Here is a 15,823-nt window from a genome sequence, read left to right as displayed (position 1 = left end):
ATTTAAAGTTTTTCCCTAAAAATATGCAGCGTTGTTCATCACATCAATAGCAGACCCAAAACATAAAAAAAACTTGCACATACATATTTCCAGAATTAAAAATTTTAAATTCAGTTCAACTGAAAACCCTACGAAACTATGTGTGTTTATAACATTATAAATGTAGGTTCCTATTTCATAACATTTTTGCCTCTAAAGAACGTACATGGTACTTACCTTACTAGAGGTCTGAGGCCGACTAAAGAAAAAACATTTCAAGGCGTAGTGCGTAGATATAGATACTAACTAATTGTAATAGTATATGTATTATTTTCATCAAAGCAGACCGTTGGGGGCGGAGTCAAATTTAAAGTCAACGCATATACACTCGATTATTTCTATGAAAAGAGAAAATCAATGTGTGTTTTTTTTTTGTATTTAGTATAATGTAGGATCAGCGTTGTGCAAATGTGCCCAATTGGGCCATTTGGCCCCTTAAATTATATTTTGGCCCCGTGCCCCGGGCCAACAGTAAATGGCCCCATTTCATAAAATTCTTGAATTAATATAACCAATTTTACAAAACAAATAAGTTTTCTGAACAATTCGATAGTTTTGTAGTTATCGAAAAAATATCGATTGTGAAAATATTTTGCTGAATGCATTCATTGAAAAATTCAGTGCCAAAATCAGCAATTGACATTTGTCTATCTTTCTCTTTCATCTTAATGTGTATCTGTCTCTACTTTATAACTAACTGTAAAAGTGTTGAGTTCAATTCATTTACAGTTGTTTTGAATTCGTTGTGAAACTAGATACTAGAGACTAGAGTGATTAAAATTTTAAGAAGTAAAAAACCAAAAAAACATAAAATAATAGCTAAAATGAATATACAAAGGTAATAAGAATTAAATTTAATAAATTAGATCCATAATTTAACCAAAAGTTTAGATATTTTCAGAAATTAAAGCCTGCCACCACAACCACCTCTTCCAACATTGACACAGCCGCCAAAATTATTTCTGTCAACGCCACCACCAACGCTTCCACCACAACGACCACCACTGATTCTTCGTCCAAGGCTAAAATAACACCCAAGGCTAAAATAACACCCAAGGCTAAAATAACACCCAAGGCTAAAACAACGCCCAAGGCTAAAATCAACAGCGCATCCATCGCTGCTGCCAACATTACTGCTTCTGCCAATGTGTCCAGACCAAAGACCAAGACTCCTTCCACATCCACCACCATTGCCTCCACCACGACTGCTTCCACTTCCACGTCCAAGGCCGATTCTAAGTCCACCACAGACTCCATCAGTGACGCCAACATCAATACTTCCCTCAATGACTCCACACAGATCACAACTCCGTCCACCACCGACTCCAACGCTGATGCCATCAACATTGGCTCCCTCGATGCCTCCACCGCAACGACCAGAACTCCATGCACTTCCAAGGCCAAGTCAACGTCGAAAGAAAAGCCTTCTAAGACTAGCTCCACAGCCAAAAGCATGTCCTCGTCCTCGCACCCGGAAGATAATTATGATTCAGATTCACATTCTGGATTTGTTTCTGATTCTGATTTACTTTCCGAAACAGATAGCCCGAAAAAAATTAAAAAAACAAAAAGAACCGAAAGGGTTAATCGAGCGGAATGGATAACTATGTATCCATGGCTTAGTTTTTTAGAAAAAAAACCATATTGCGCCGCTTGCAAGGTTTTCTTGACGAAGAAAAAATATAACATTTCTCGTCATGGAAATCAAAAAACTCACCAAGCAAACGCAAATAAACAGTGCAACAAAGAATTGCTCCAGAGTTCATTTGAAAAATCAAACGAATTCCAAACTACGCAGTCTGAAGCAACAGCTGTGCTAAAATCACTAGCATTTGTCGCAGAGCACAACCTGCCAATTCTAATAATGGACCATCTTCCCGACTTTTTAAAAAATATATGCGCAGATTCAAAAACTGCAAAAAACATTAAATGCGGAAGGAAAAAAGCAACTCAAATTCTTACAGGTAAGAACGAAATATACTTATTTTATTATTTCTATTTAAATGATATCCTAATTCCTAATCCTGCACCAAACTATAACATGACTTCTATTACCGATGTCATTTCTGTGTCCCAATTTTGTTTTCTATACACGGTCAAAAATATTGAAATCCTTTCATTAGATTTTAAATTACATTTACTACGAACCCTTGTTCCTAAAAATATAGTACAATTTTGGAAACTATATTGAATTTTAAAGATCACATTATAAACCTCTTCTCCTTTAAAATTGTTTAAATAAAAATGACCCCACAAGCCAAAATATACATATTTTTCAAACGATTTGTTTGTTGACTTCAGAGGTCATTCTTGTTAAAACAATTTAAAAGAAAAAAAATCAGTTGGTGTTGGCTTCTACATTGAACACAGTTTCCAGAATCGTATAGAACATCGTTTTAGGATAAAAGGTTAAGTCAGGGATTGCAAAAACCTCTTCGACTTTAGCACTTTTTTGGGTTTTATGAAGAAAAAATACAAAAAGTGTACAGAGTCTTGGCTGTCTTGAGTGAACCCCTTATCCTAAAACGATGTTCTATACGATTCTGGAAACTGTGTCCAATGTAGAAGCCCACACCAACTGATTTTTTTTCTTTTAAATTGTTTTAACAAGAATGACCCCTCAAGCCAGCATCTATGTCATAAATACATATTTTTCGAACGATTTGTTTGTTGACTTCAGAGGTCATTCTTGTTAAAACAATTTAAAAGAAAAAAAATCAGTTGGTGTGGGCTTCTACATTGGACACAGTTTCCAGAATCGTATAGAACATCGTTTTAGGATAAGGGGTTCACTCAAGACAGCCAAGACTCTGTACACTTTTTGTATTTTTTCTTCATAAAACCCAAAAAAGTGCTAAAGTCGAAGAGGTTTTTGCAATCCCTGACTTAACCTTTTATCCTAAAACGATGTTCTATACGATTCTGGAAACTGTGTCCAATGTAGAAGCCCACACCAACTGATTTTTTTTTCTTTAAAATTGTTTTAACAATATCCTTTTAGGCCAAGAGGTTCCGTGGAGACATGGAAGAACACAGGATTTAACCCCTTATAGCATACATTACATAATCAAAAAGTTATCTTATTTTGAAAACGTCTGAACTTCTAAAATTCAATTAAACCCAATCGTATTTTAAGGTAACTGAACAGAAAGAATAGAAGTTATAATATTATTTATGAAGTTGATTATCAAAATTGAAGATTTGAATATCGAATAACAGAAATTTTAAACTAAGACACAAATGTATGTCTTGTAAGAAGTCGTAAATTTTATTAAATCTTATATTAAATTTTATTTAAAGTAAATAATTATAAAAATTGAAACAAAAAAATCTTGGCAGAAGGATATAATAAAATGCCAACAACTTAGCTCAAAAAAATGCATGATTAAAAAAAATACTTAGAATTTTTTTAAAATTTTGTATGTAATAACTCGCACAAAAATATTTTCAATTCAATTTAATGAGAAATTTATTATTTATTAAATCGTTTTGAAAATATTGTATTAAAAAAAAAAACAAAAAATAAACAAATTTTTTAAAACGAGTTATCATAATTTTTCTTATTTTGATATCAATGTTTCTTTAACGAACATCAAAATATAAATGATTTGTTTTTCTTTGAAAGAAAAGTATCATAAACGTCACCAAAAATATAAAAAATATTTGCATAATATCGAGTACGAGCCAAGAGTTTTAAATTCAATTGTAAGACAGTTTTTCTTAGTAATGTTTCATCACTACAAACATCTTTTAGAATTTTCCTATTGAAGTCAATTATTTTTAACTTAGGATCCAAGAATTGATATCGGTTTTTGTAGAGGGGTCTAATACAATGATTGTTTATTATGGGAGGGGGGGGGGGGTCTTTCTCCTCCCGTTTAGGCGGGAGGGGCAATTTTCTAAAAAAAAAATACTTAAAATAAAAAGAAAATATTAAAAAATAACGGCAACACTAACACCTTTGAAAGATAATTTTTTCGAATGCTTAAATCTATGGAATTTGGTATTAACAATATAAGTCCAATATCGTCGTTTTGAATTAAATGCATTTTAAAGTTAGAAAAATTCCTACAAACCCAGTTTTATTTAATACAAATATATTGGGATGCAATTTTTGTTTAAATAATAATTTTTACATACATAAATAAATTTAAAAAAAATTAAATTTTCCAGCGTAGGTATTTATATGGTTTTTAGTGAGATATGTTGTTTTGACCAAACTATTTTTCGTTCAAGAATAAGATTATTTTAAGTTGTGTCCTTAGTACCAATATTGGAATTAGTTTTTTTATTAAATAATTTTAATTTTTCGGACTTACAGAGTTTTATTTTTGTTTTATTTATATTTTCCCCTCTTCCGTCGTTGATCAGAAAAACTAAGGAACTGAGTTGTGCTGTTTTGACCAAACACTTATTTAAAATTTTGAACATTTTTGATTGGTCAAAACAGCACAAGTTGGATTTATGCCATTATGATCAAATATAATTTTAAAAAAAGGAGTTAAGTGTGGTTAGGGCCACAGTTTACTCAGAATTATGCTGTTTAGGGGTAATTACACCTTGTAAACCATGAAATCGAGCGTCATATTCATCAGGATGTAGTCATGTAGTTCAGGATGATAGTAAAATCCTGTGCTCCCATCGGGCGACCAACTAACTCCTACAGTTTTTAACCGATTGGGCTGAAATTTTGTGTGGAGCTTAAAAATACTATTCTCTAGTGAAGTACGTAGGATTTTTTTGAAATATTAAAATTTAACGATTTTATGGTCTTTTTTTCAACGAATTTTGTTTTTGGAATGAAATAATTTTTTCAAACTAATGCCATTTCTTTAAAAATTAATATTTCAAAAAAATCCTACGTACTTCAAGAATAGTATTTTCAAGCTCCGCACAAAAGTTCAGCCCAATCGGTTAAAAACTGTAGGAGCTAGTTGGTAGCCCGATGGGAGCACAGGATTTTACTATCATCCTGAACTACACCGGCATTTAAAAAATTTCACATCATTAAAAAATTTAACATTAGCCTATTCTGTTACTTATTAATATACTTAATTAAACTAAACAAACACCAAAAGAAAATAATATTTCTTCTTTGTTTTATACGGTGATGAAAATGACGCTCGATTTCGTGGTTTACAAGGTGTTATTACCCCTTAAGACCAAACGAAAAAAGATTTTTTTTTTCAATAGTTCTGCATACTTAACTCATTTCCCAAAAAAAAATGGACTTATGCTGTTTGTACCAAACTCCATAGAAATTATACACTTAATTTTAATTATTTCAATTAAGTGTTTTCGAAATAAACGAGTGGGCCTGATATAAAAAGTAGTTTTACTGTTTTTTAATTTTCTAAAAAAATCAATCGATCAATTTCGTATTGAAATCTACAGTCTTTACTAAAATAGTATTCAATGTGTTTTTTAAACTTTTGTTTTCAAAATTTTGACTTTGAAATTGTTTATTTCAAAAACTGTTGGTTGAAATAACTAAAATTTAAATAAGTATAACTTATGGTGTTTTCGTTTGGTAAAAAAATCAATTTATTTTTGATCTAAATCTGTAAAAAAAAACAATTTTTGATCTGTTCAACTACAATTAAGTATTCGCAACAACAGTTTTTTGACGGATTTAGATCAAAAAATAAATTGATTTTTTTACGAAACGAAAACACCATCAAACTTTCGAAAAAAATCATTCAAAGCTGTTAGTGTTGCCGTTATTTTTTAATTATATAATTATTAATTAATTGTTTAGTACAGATTTTTTAATTTCTAAGGAGATCTAATAAATAGTTCAACGTTTTTGACCGTGTAACTTCCTGTAGGTGATGTCAATTTTAATTTTCTTTATTTTATTTTTTTAATTTTACATAAGATGTTGTGGAGCCATTTTGTTCCAAAAATATTGCAAAAAAACTAAGAGAGACAAAGTTTTCAATTATAACGGATGAGTCAACCGATATATGTACAAAAAAGTGTATAGCTGTTCTTGCAAGGTACTATGACGAAGAAATGAGAAAAGTCATCGATCAGTTTTTATGCATAATGGAAATCAAAGACTCTACAGCTAAAAGCATTTTTTCAAAAATAAAGGAGACCCTGGATAAGATGGAAATACCGTATTCCAATTTAATTGGATTTGGCTCTGATGGTGCCAATGTCATGCAAGGAGCTAAAAATGGCGTTCAAGCTCTCCTAAAAGAACTAAATCAAGATATTTTTGCAGTGGTTTGCACTTCGCATTCTATTCACAAGTGTGCAGAATACGCCGCAGCTACCTTGCCAAAAGCAATATGCACATTTCCACAGGAAGTGTTCCAATTTTTTAAGAACAGTGCAAAAAGGCAGGATGAACTGCAGCTATTCCAGGAGTATTTTAATTTAAAAAAAAGCAAAATTAAAAAAGTTGTTGCTACAAGGTGGCTGTCATTTTACGAGGTAGTGGAATATTTTGTAAAAAATTGGGTAGCTATTAAACACTATTTTGTATCCGTAGTTTTTGATGATGAAAATGAAAAAGGGAAAGTACATTTAGATACCTTAAATAACCCCTTGTATAAAATGTAGGGTAGAAGGGGGAGGATTTGCCAGGATTTAGGAAAATTGATTTAACGCAAAGTTTTTACGTTTCTTTTAATTTTTTTATATCTGATATTATTATTGACTTTATTATCTTCACTTAAATATTTTTTTCATCTTGATATATTAATTATTTATATTTTTAATAATTTATTCAAAAAAACGAAAAGTGATGTGGCAAAGCCTCCCCAGGTGGGAGGCTTTGCCACGGGGGTGGGGAGGGATTGCCAGTTACCTAAATATAAAAGTTAATACAAATAAAACCGATTTTGGTTAAACAAAACTTCTTTTTAGCTGAAAGTACGAAGAAGGGATTGATTTTTAAGGATTCTGCCATCCTCTTTTGAGGAAGCTTGCTTCTGGCAAATGTACCCCATGGGGTGCATTTGCCAGAGCAAAACCTACCCAAAAACAAATGGCAAATGCACCCCACAAGCTAATCTTTCAAAAATTTACTTATAACTTTTTTATAAGTTAAACAGTAAAAAAATCACTTTTACACAGCATAGTACACATAATTTTCAAAAGTTATTTGTATGAAAAAGTAATTTAACAAGACAAATATTAAAAATTTATGACGATTATGTACCTTCATATTTTGGTTTTCAAAATTAAAAACCTAAAAAAAAAAAACAAAAGCGTCTTATTTATTTCGTGTCCAGCCAAAAGCTGTCAAACTTTGTGGAAAGTTTTCAATCATAATTGTGCAACAGAAAATGATTTTTTGGTATTTAATATTCTGTTTGTTTGGAAAAAAACCTGGACTGGCAAAGGCACCCCACTGGCAAATGCTCCCCCTTCTACCCTATTTTGTTTTTTTAAAATATATTCTTAAAATTATAACAGAGCTTAATTTACATTTCCAAAGTGAAAGCCCAAAAATACACACACTCTCAAATGACATAAAAAAAAAAACAAACATAGTTCTTAAAAATTTTATGCAATGGGATTACCTAAAAACTTTAAAAAATATAAATGACGTGGAGTTTAAAGAAATATTTCTTAAACCACTTAACGAAATATATTATGGTAGCGACTTTGATGGGGTGTTTTTAACACTTTCAGAAACAGAAAAAGAAACATTTCTAAAATCTGTTCAAAGTTATTATGTTGAACTGGTTACGCAGTTCAAAAAAAGGTTCACCCACAACCATGATATATTGAGTGCATTTCAAGTGGTCGATCCAAATTATTTGAACGATAATAAAAACAATTTTAAAATCATCTCATCTCATTTTAATGAAATTCTTCTAAACAAATTTCCTACCCTATTTCAATGTTCAAAGGATGACATAGTTCTAGAACTTCAAAATGTCATAGAGGAATTAGATTCCTCTGGAAAGGAAGTAGATCCGGTGGAATTTTGGGCAAATCTTAAAGATACAAAAAATTTTAACGGTAATTATATTTACAAAAACATAAGCACTTTTGCTATTAGTATATTCTGCTTACCTCACAGCAGTGCTTGCGCAGAAAGGGTGTTTTCTGCGCTTAATAACATCAAAACAGATAACCGTAACCGTTTAAGTTACAATGTTTTAAATGCACTTATGACTTTCAAGGCATTTTTAAAAAATACTACGTGTGGTAACTTTACTCCACCTCCAGAATTAATAAGAAAATGTTTGCGTTAATAAAAAAATGTTAGTGTGAAGCACGGTGCAAATGAGAGCGACCAACGAATGAGTGAATGAACAAACAAATTAAATTTTACATAGGTACACATGTATTTCTTAATAAATTTTTTTAAACAAAAAATAGATTAATAAGCTAACTCATAATAAATTTTTTTAAAAACAAACATTTATTTAAATCTCTAAACCTAATACTACATTATGATTCCACCTACTCTAAATTAAGATTTAGCTAAGTAAATTTAGAATAAATCTCGAGATTTGTTCTAAATCTACATAGCTAATTTTCGGATTTAGGGTAGTTGGAAACATAGAATAAGTTACCTTGCTTCCAATTAATCCTGTTTTTGTGAAAAAAAAGTCTATAAAAATACAGGTATGAAACTTAATTTATTCTTTTATTCCCTCATTCGTTGGTCGCTCTCATGTGCACAGTGTTTTATGGGGCTTTGGATTGGAATTTCGGAATTTTAAATGAAAAAAATGAATGTAAATAAAAAAAAAGTTGATTTTTTATTTCTTCAAAAAAAAAAAAAAATATTTTAAAGTAGATATTGATTAACTACTTATATGACCTTTCCTATTTATATCTTTAGTATAAACACATATGTACATATCATAGTTTATTTTTTTGTAACGTTTAAAAAAAATATTAAATAAAAAAAATTAACTATAAACTTGGTTATGTTTTTTTTTATATGAAAAATGAAGTGGCCCCTAAAATGCTGAAATGGCCCCGAAAGTGGCCCCGTATATTTATTTTCCAGGAACAACGCTGATGTAGGTACACATTTTTATGTAGGTATTTGGTTTGTTTTTATAATATAAAAATAAGTCGCAAATCGCAATAATCTGATTGGATGAATAGTAGGTACATAAATTGAGTTGAGATCTTAGGTCGTTAGTGTGGTAGTAAATGAAATGCATCTCTCCAAAACTAGGGCTATAGAGATAAATTTAAAGATGGAAAAAAATTGGGGGTATTTTCAAAAGATGTCTAAGGGTTTTTCTAGGATATTGAAGAAGTTACCTACCTATATAGTAAATATGTTTAAAATAGGAAGATGCAAAAATACGTTAAATTCAATTTATTTTTGAAATTGAGGAACCTAACTTCTGGGAAAAATAGAACAAAAAAGCTGTTGACAATATAGGAATTGAATGGGTAGCAGTACCTAACACTTATTAAACTAAGAATTGAGGAGCATCCATAAAAATCAAGTTGGAGTGTTGAATTTTACTTTGCGTTTTATTGAAGGGAGTGAAGTAGGTTGAAGGTAGGTCCAGCCTTTAAAGGTTTTTAAATATGAAAGGGTAAGGGTAGGTATGTATGTATATCCAAATATTGGAAATGACGTAGCCTTTAAAGAGCATTGAATTACCTGCAGCTAGTTGCTTTAAGTGCGTTATGTTCTGTTTTTGGAAGTTTTTAACAGTATTTTAAGGTAGTTTTTACATCAAATTAAAGATTTGAGCATTAATCTGCAAAGAGTATTAAATCTATGCATTGTTAACTTTGTATCATAAAGTTTCAAAATCATGCATCTGTTTCAGCCAATTTAAAGGTCAAATCGTGGAGCAACAAATTCGAGATTAGGGTAACAAATTAGCAACAAAATAGCTTAAGATTCCTGCGTACTTAGATTTTAAAATTTGTGTTTTATCGTACCCAGCTTGATGAATGACGTCATCGAAAAATTAGTTTATCTCCTGTAAGATGGGATTGGGTGGTGATAGAAAATTTAAAAATAACTTTTTGCAGAGCAACAAATTCTGTCTATAATTTGGCATTTTTAGTTTTTTGAAAAAGCGTATAGATAAAAAGTCTCCACAAAATTGCATCTGTTGCAGTCGATTTGAAGGTCAAATCGTGGAGCAACAAATTCAAGATTGGGGTAACAAATTAGCAACAAATTAGCAACAAATTCCTGCATACTCAGATTTTCAAATTTGCGTTGTGGCGTACCCAGCTTGACGTCAAGCTGGGTACGCCACAGATTTAAGGGGTAAGGGGGGGAGCAACAAATTCGGGATTGGGGTAACAAATTAGCAACAAACTAGCAACAAATTACTGCATACTTATTTTTTTGAAATTTTGAGTATTACGATTTTTTGCGTTGTTGGATGACGTCATCGAAAAATTATTTTTCCTCCTGTAAGATGGGATAAATTAATGATAGAAAATTTAAAAATAGCTTTTCGCAGAGCAACAAATTCAGTCAAAAATTTGGCGTTTTTAGTTTTTTGAAAAAGCGTATAGATAAAAAGTCTCCACAAAATTGCATCTTTTGCAGTCGATTTGAAGGTCAAATCGTGGAGCAACAAATTCAAGATTGGGGTAACAAATTAGCAACAAATTAGCAACAAATTCCTGCATACTCAGATTTTCAAATTTGCGTTGTGGCGTACCCAGCTTGACGTCAAGCTGGGTACGCCACAGATTTAAGGGGTAAGGGGGGGAGCAACAAATTCGGGATTGGGGTAACAAATTAGCAACAAATTAGCAACAAATTACTGCATACTTATTTTTTTGAAATTTTGAGTATTACGTGTTTTTGCGTTTTTTCGTTTCATCCACATATGTTCCACAAATGCATTCAAGCTCCACAAGGCATTTTGGACATGAAGGGATTGGAATAAAAACTTGATATGGACCTTTTTGAAAAAGTTTCAAGGACCTCTTTCTATTGATACCACTTTTTTGACTGTGCGATAATTTTTGGGCGATTTAGCTTTTTTGCATAATCTGTTAATGTGCATTTGAAGGGCAAAACGTGGAGCAACAAATTCGAAATTAGGGTAACAAATTAGCAACAAATTAGCAACAAATTCCTGCATACTTACATTTTTGAAATTTTGAATTTTAATTTGTGGCGTACCCAGCTTGACGTCAAGCTGGGCACGCCACAGTTTTAAGGGGTAAGGGCAGGAGCAACAAATTCGGGATTGGGGTAACAAATTAGCAACAAATTAGCAACAAATTCCTGCATACTCAGATTTTGGATTTTCGGTTGTGGCGTACCCAGCTTGACGGACCTGTCGAAATTAGCGTGCGACGCTACAGTTTCAGTTATTTTTCGTCAAAAATTTAAATAATCTAATTCAATTTTAAAGTTCAAGTGACCCCAACTCCAAAGCGTTTCGCTGTCGTACCTGGGCGAATCCTTGACACCTGTTTTCTTCGAAATATTTTTGGGGATATCTTCAAACCCATCTAAATTTAACATGGTAGTTTATTTCCACATGCATTGGAAAATTGGAATGCAGCAGGATGGAGGAGTTGAAGTTTTAGAGTATATGAGTCAAGTTTTTTCCAAAAGGGTATGCTTTTAAACTTTTTTCATTTGTTGACACCAATTCCTCGAAAGAAAAAAAAAATGAAAAATTTACAAGTTTATGATACTAAGTGGGCAAACCCTTTTTCTATACAAGCAAACATAGGAAATTTATCTTTTTTTGTAATTTGAAATCAAATGACTATTTGACAAACAATCATAATAAAAGCCGGTTAACTTCTCTTTCTTTTCACCACTCCAAATTATTATTTTCATAGCCGAATTTTAAATCTTCTAATTAAATTATCCAAACAAGTTTTATCGCATTAAAGTAAAAAAGTCATTACCAAAGAAACTTTTCTACCTAATCAACGAAGTATAATGAAATTCAGGAAAAAAAGCCAACCCAGAGAAAAGAAGGTCCTTTTTTGCGAGCGCGGACGATAAATCAAACTCTCCACACAGTTGAACGAAAAACGAATAACGACTCTGATAATAATTTTATTCAACTTTCGTATATAATCTTCGAGGCTACATAAAAGCCATAGAGTAACAATAATTCATATTAATTGCCAATGCTGAATTTGAAAAAGAAAACCCAATTCGAAACTTTTTGATTCCAACTTGCAGTAGTAATAATGAATCCAGCGACAAGCCGGCTGTATATTTTAACACGAATGACTGCGATTGAAAGCAAGAGGTTCAAGGATTCTGTTTTTAATTCGTAAAGGAAGATTTTAAATGACCTTTGAGCGTTTGAAGTAATTTGAATCAATATTTTTGGCTTTAAATATAAAAGCCTTAGTGCGAATCCTGGAATTCGGGATTATTTTATGTAAAATACTTGTCAAAGAAAAATATTTAACCAAATCTGTTTATACAGAAGAAAAACCTTCTGAAGATATTGATAAAAATACCTAAGTGATTGTTGTGCATCGGTTAATACTCTGCTTTGCGTCATTTTCTTGATAGTAAATCAAAGATTTTTCCCGTGGCTTTCATATATAATAATTAATTTATAAAGTAACAATTTTATCCCTGATTTGACAGAATTATCCATTGGGGACAAAAAAACAGTCGTTTGTATATCTCGTGGAGCATTTGTTTGTCATGTTATGATGGGAAAGAAAATCAAGTACTTAAAGTTTTAGTATCATATATGGCACAAAATTTCACCTTACCTATCATCACAAGATTCAAGTCACCACTCTGCTTGAGGAGTACAACCTCGCACAATGAACCACAAAAAGTGGAAATATCCAAAGCTTAAGGGGTAAATACATGTAGCTAAAAATGTTTTAAGAAAAGCCAGCGATTTTGATGAGCTAGTAGCGAGTAAGCGCAAAAAAACAACTGCAAGGAAAAAAGATATATAATCAATATTGCATTGAAACTTCGGTGTCCGCCAGCAAAAATTATATCAGAAGAGCAAAATAATAAGAGTATCAGCCCAGTTACGACTCGTTAAAAAGAAAACGGTGGAGTTCGCCATAGAAAACATGAACGGTACCTAGAAAGCTGTGTCGCTCCATGGTATAAAAAGAGAAGGTAAGATCATTAGAAAAAACTCAGTATCGAGAACTGTCAAAACTTAAAAAATGGCTACTTAAGGTTTTGACAGTTCCCATTGAAATTGTTGTTGTAAACAAATTTGTCTTGGAAATTGTTGTTGCTTTTGACTTTGCCAAATATTAAACGTCAAAACCTTATTACCCCATTTTGTAAGATGGCGGCTCTAATGATCATACTTTGTCTTTTTATACCATGGTGTCGCTCAGCTCCACAGGTCAAACATCCGCCCCGCATCATGATTTGGAGCTGCATAACGGAGGAATAACCTGGTACTTTTTATTTTGAGGTACACGCATATAAGACAGACATTTCAAAACACCATGCACATTCTCATAAAATTGTGTGTTAAATTTACCTCATATAAGAAAAACGTTTAAAAGAACAACACTGATATAAGAAACCTATTCTGATATAAAATTTCATTCACTACATAGAAATTTAAACGTCTATAAGAAAGTCTCCCGTAAATAAACATGCAAATGATGCAAAGTGTAACTTCCACAAAATTTCTAAATCCAGCTTCATTGAGCTGCCAAAAAATTGACAAACTGAGGATGAGCAAGAAAAAAAAACGCCCACACATTGTTTGTGTTCGTTTGTTGTGGTTCAAAAATGTCATCTAAAAAAAGAAATACATTTTCTATAAAAACGAAATAAATATGCTATGACTTATAATAGAAATTTTATTTCTTATATGCAATTTGTATTTACATAAGAAAATTTCTTTCTTATATATATTTTATTTATATAAGAAATTTTCTTTCTTGTATACACTTTTTTTCTATAAGAAAACACGGATATAAGAAAGGAATTCTCTGGTTTTTTGGACTTTCTTATATCCGTCATCTACTGTATACCTAAATTTATTGAACTTATGAAGTAGTCTTGACTCTTGGGCAGGTATAGACAGATCAAGCAAAATTCCTCAATGCAATGGACTGCAATAAAGATTAGAAGTGAAGACTACTTCATTCCATTAGACTGATCTTAAATTCTGTTCTCCAAGAGAAGTCCTATTTCGTCAAATTCATCGGAATGGTAACAATATATCCATGAAATCTCTTCTGACTTTATCATTCTATTTTCATATGTTTAATTTTTATATAAAATTTTAATTAAATTCCTTTATTCATTGTCTCAAATAAAAGTTAAAGTTTTGTTTTCTTTCGGTCAACATAAAAGCATCATCATACCGCATACCGCACATTAAAGGCTTGGCCACACCGGAGGGTACGCGGTAGCGGTATGGGTAGCGGCAACGATATTTGTATTAAAAAAATTCCACACCCGAACGTTGATGTGTCAGTTTGGAATTTTTTCCATACAAATACCCGTACCGTTACCTGTACCTCTACCGCGTACCCTCCGGTGTGGCCAAGCCTTAAATACCCAAAAAAGAAAACGAAAAAAAAAAAACAAATATGAGCTGAATTTTCTATAAAAGTGTCACGCCAGTCAATCCTCTTATCACTCGAAGTTGGCATGACAGTTAAATAAAAACGAAAGCTATATATGAAATTTCCATGCGAACAGTGAAAGTCACGAGTCACCAAGTTGTCCGGAAAATGCTAAAGACGAATCCAATATTTAATATTCCACTCACAGTCACAGAGAGTAGGTACTATGAGCAGATACGAAACGAAAACGGGTCATCATGTGGTCAAGTCAGGCATCAAGGCTTTGGTGTGCTGAGCACACTATCAAATTGTCATTTTGCCCTTTTTATTTTGACACATATATAATATTTTTTTGTTGTTGTTTCTGATGTGGCAGAGTATCATGACTATGATATTTTCGACTTATTATGGAAAGTTGAATGTGTACTAGAATCTTTATAAAAACTATCTTCGTATCATCGCCATCACTATTCTGGGGGAAAACTAATGGATTTGACCAAACATTGCTTCGTGCCATGGCAATGTCGGTTTCTACACAATCTACCTAGCCGCATACATATATACATTAGGTATTTGCAGATACACGGTCAACAAGTCCAGTTTACGACAACGACGATTATATACTATGTAAGAAAAAGGCTAAGCGAAACGTTTTAATATTCAAAACAAAGCGAATTCATCCAGGATAAAGGATGTTATCCGACCTTAAGTAGCTTTCTGCCAAGCTAACATGACCTGAGACTTAACCAGACCGCAGAGGCAAAAAAGCTTTGTGTTAGATAACCTATTCTGCTGATGTGTTTGAAGGGGTTCTCATTATTATATCCCTTCATGCCATTTAGTTCCATTCGAGTGAGTTGCTCTGTTAATGTGTTTGTTCGTTTAAGGATTTGAGTTTTTTTTTGTCCTAAAATTTTTTTATTTTCACAAATATTAGATGAAATTCAGAAGAAAATGTTTGTTCTTTTTCTTGTCTTCGTAGAAGGATTAAGTAATTTACTGTTTGTGTGTTCAAAAACGTGACACGACTTGACAATAATTAAAACTGAGGCTAGGGATTTGCATAAATTATTTATTGCTGTCACTTTGAAAAGGATTACATAGGTAAAGGTACCTATACCTATATCCATGTCTTATGCGGATTTGTATTTAAACGGTTGAATTCCTTGATTTTGTAGAAGGTTAAGATTTTTCAAATGTTTAAGGTTAAGATTAAGTAAGTGTAAATAACTTTAGAAATGCTTACATATTGCTCGGAAAAAGTATGACGAGAATTTATAATTATGGAAGTCTTCTGATGAACAACGTGTAAAATATGAAAAAT

The 15,823-nt window shown here is 31.9% G+C and overlaps 1 protein-coding gene across 1 annotated transcript; it reads left to right on the top strand.

Annotated features, from left to right (window-relative positions):
- The first annotated feature begins 863 nt into the window (after nucleotides 1-863).
- Nucleotides 864-6,609, top strand: LOC129920971 (serine-rich adhesin for platelets-like). The gene is made up of 3 exons (XM_056002563.1): nucleotides 864-877; nucleotides 931-2,003; nucleotides 5,918-6,609. Exons 1-3 carry the CDS (start codon nucleotides 864-866, stop codon nucleotides 6,607-6,609), a joined length of 1,779 nt encoding a protein of 592 aa, XP_055858538.1.
- The last annotated feature ends 9,214 nt before the right edge of the window (nucleotides 6,610-15,823 follow it).

Source organism: Episyrphus balteatus, chromosome 1, assembly GCF_945859705.1.
Source record: "Episyrphus balteatus chromosome 1, idEpiBalt1.1, whole genome shotgun sequence".
Classification (NCBI taxonomy): Eukaryota; Metazoa; Arthropoda; class Insecta; order Diptera; family Syrphidae; genus Episyrphus; species Episyrphus balteatus.
Note: the sequence above shows the minus strand (reverse complement) of the source record. Positions and strands in the feature narration are given on the sequence as shown.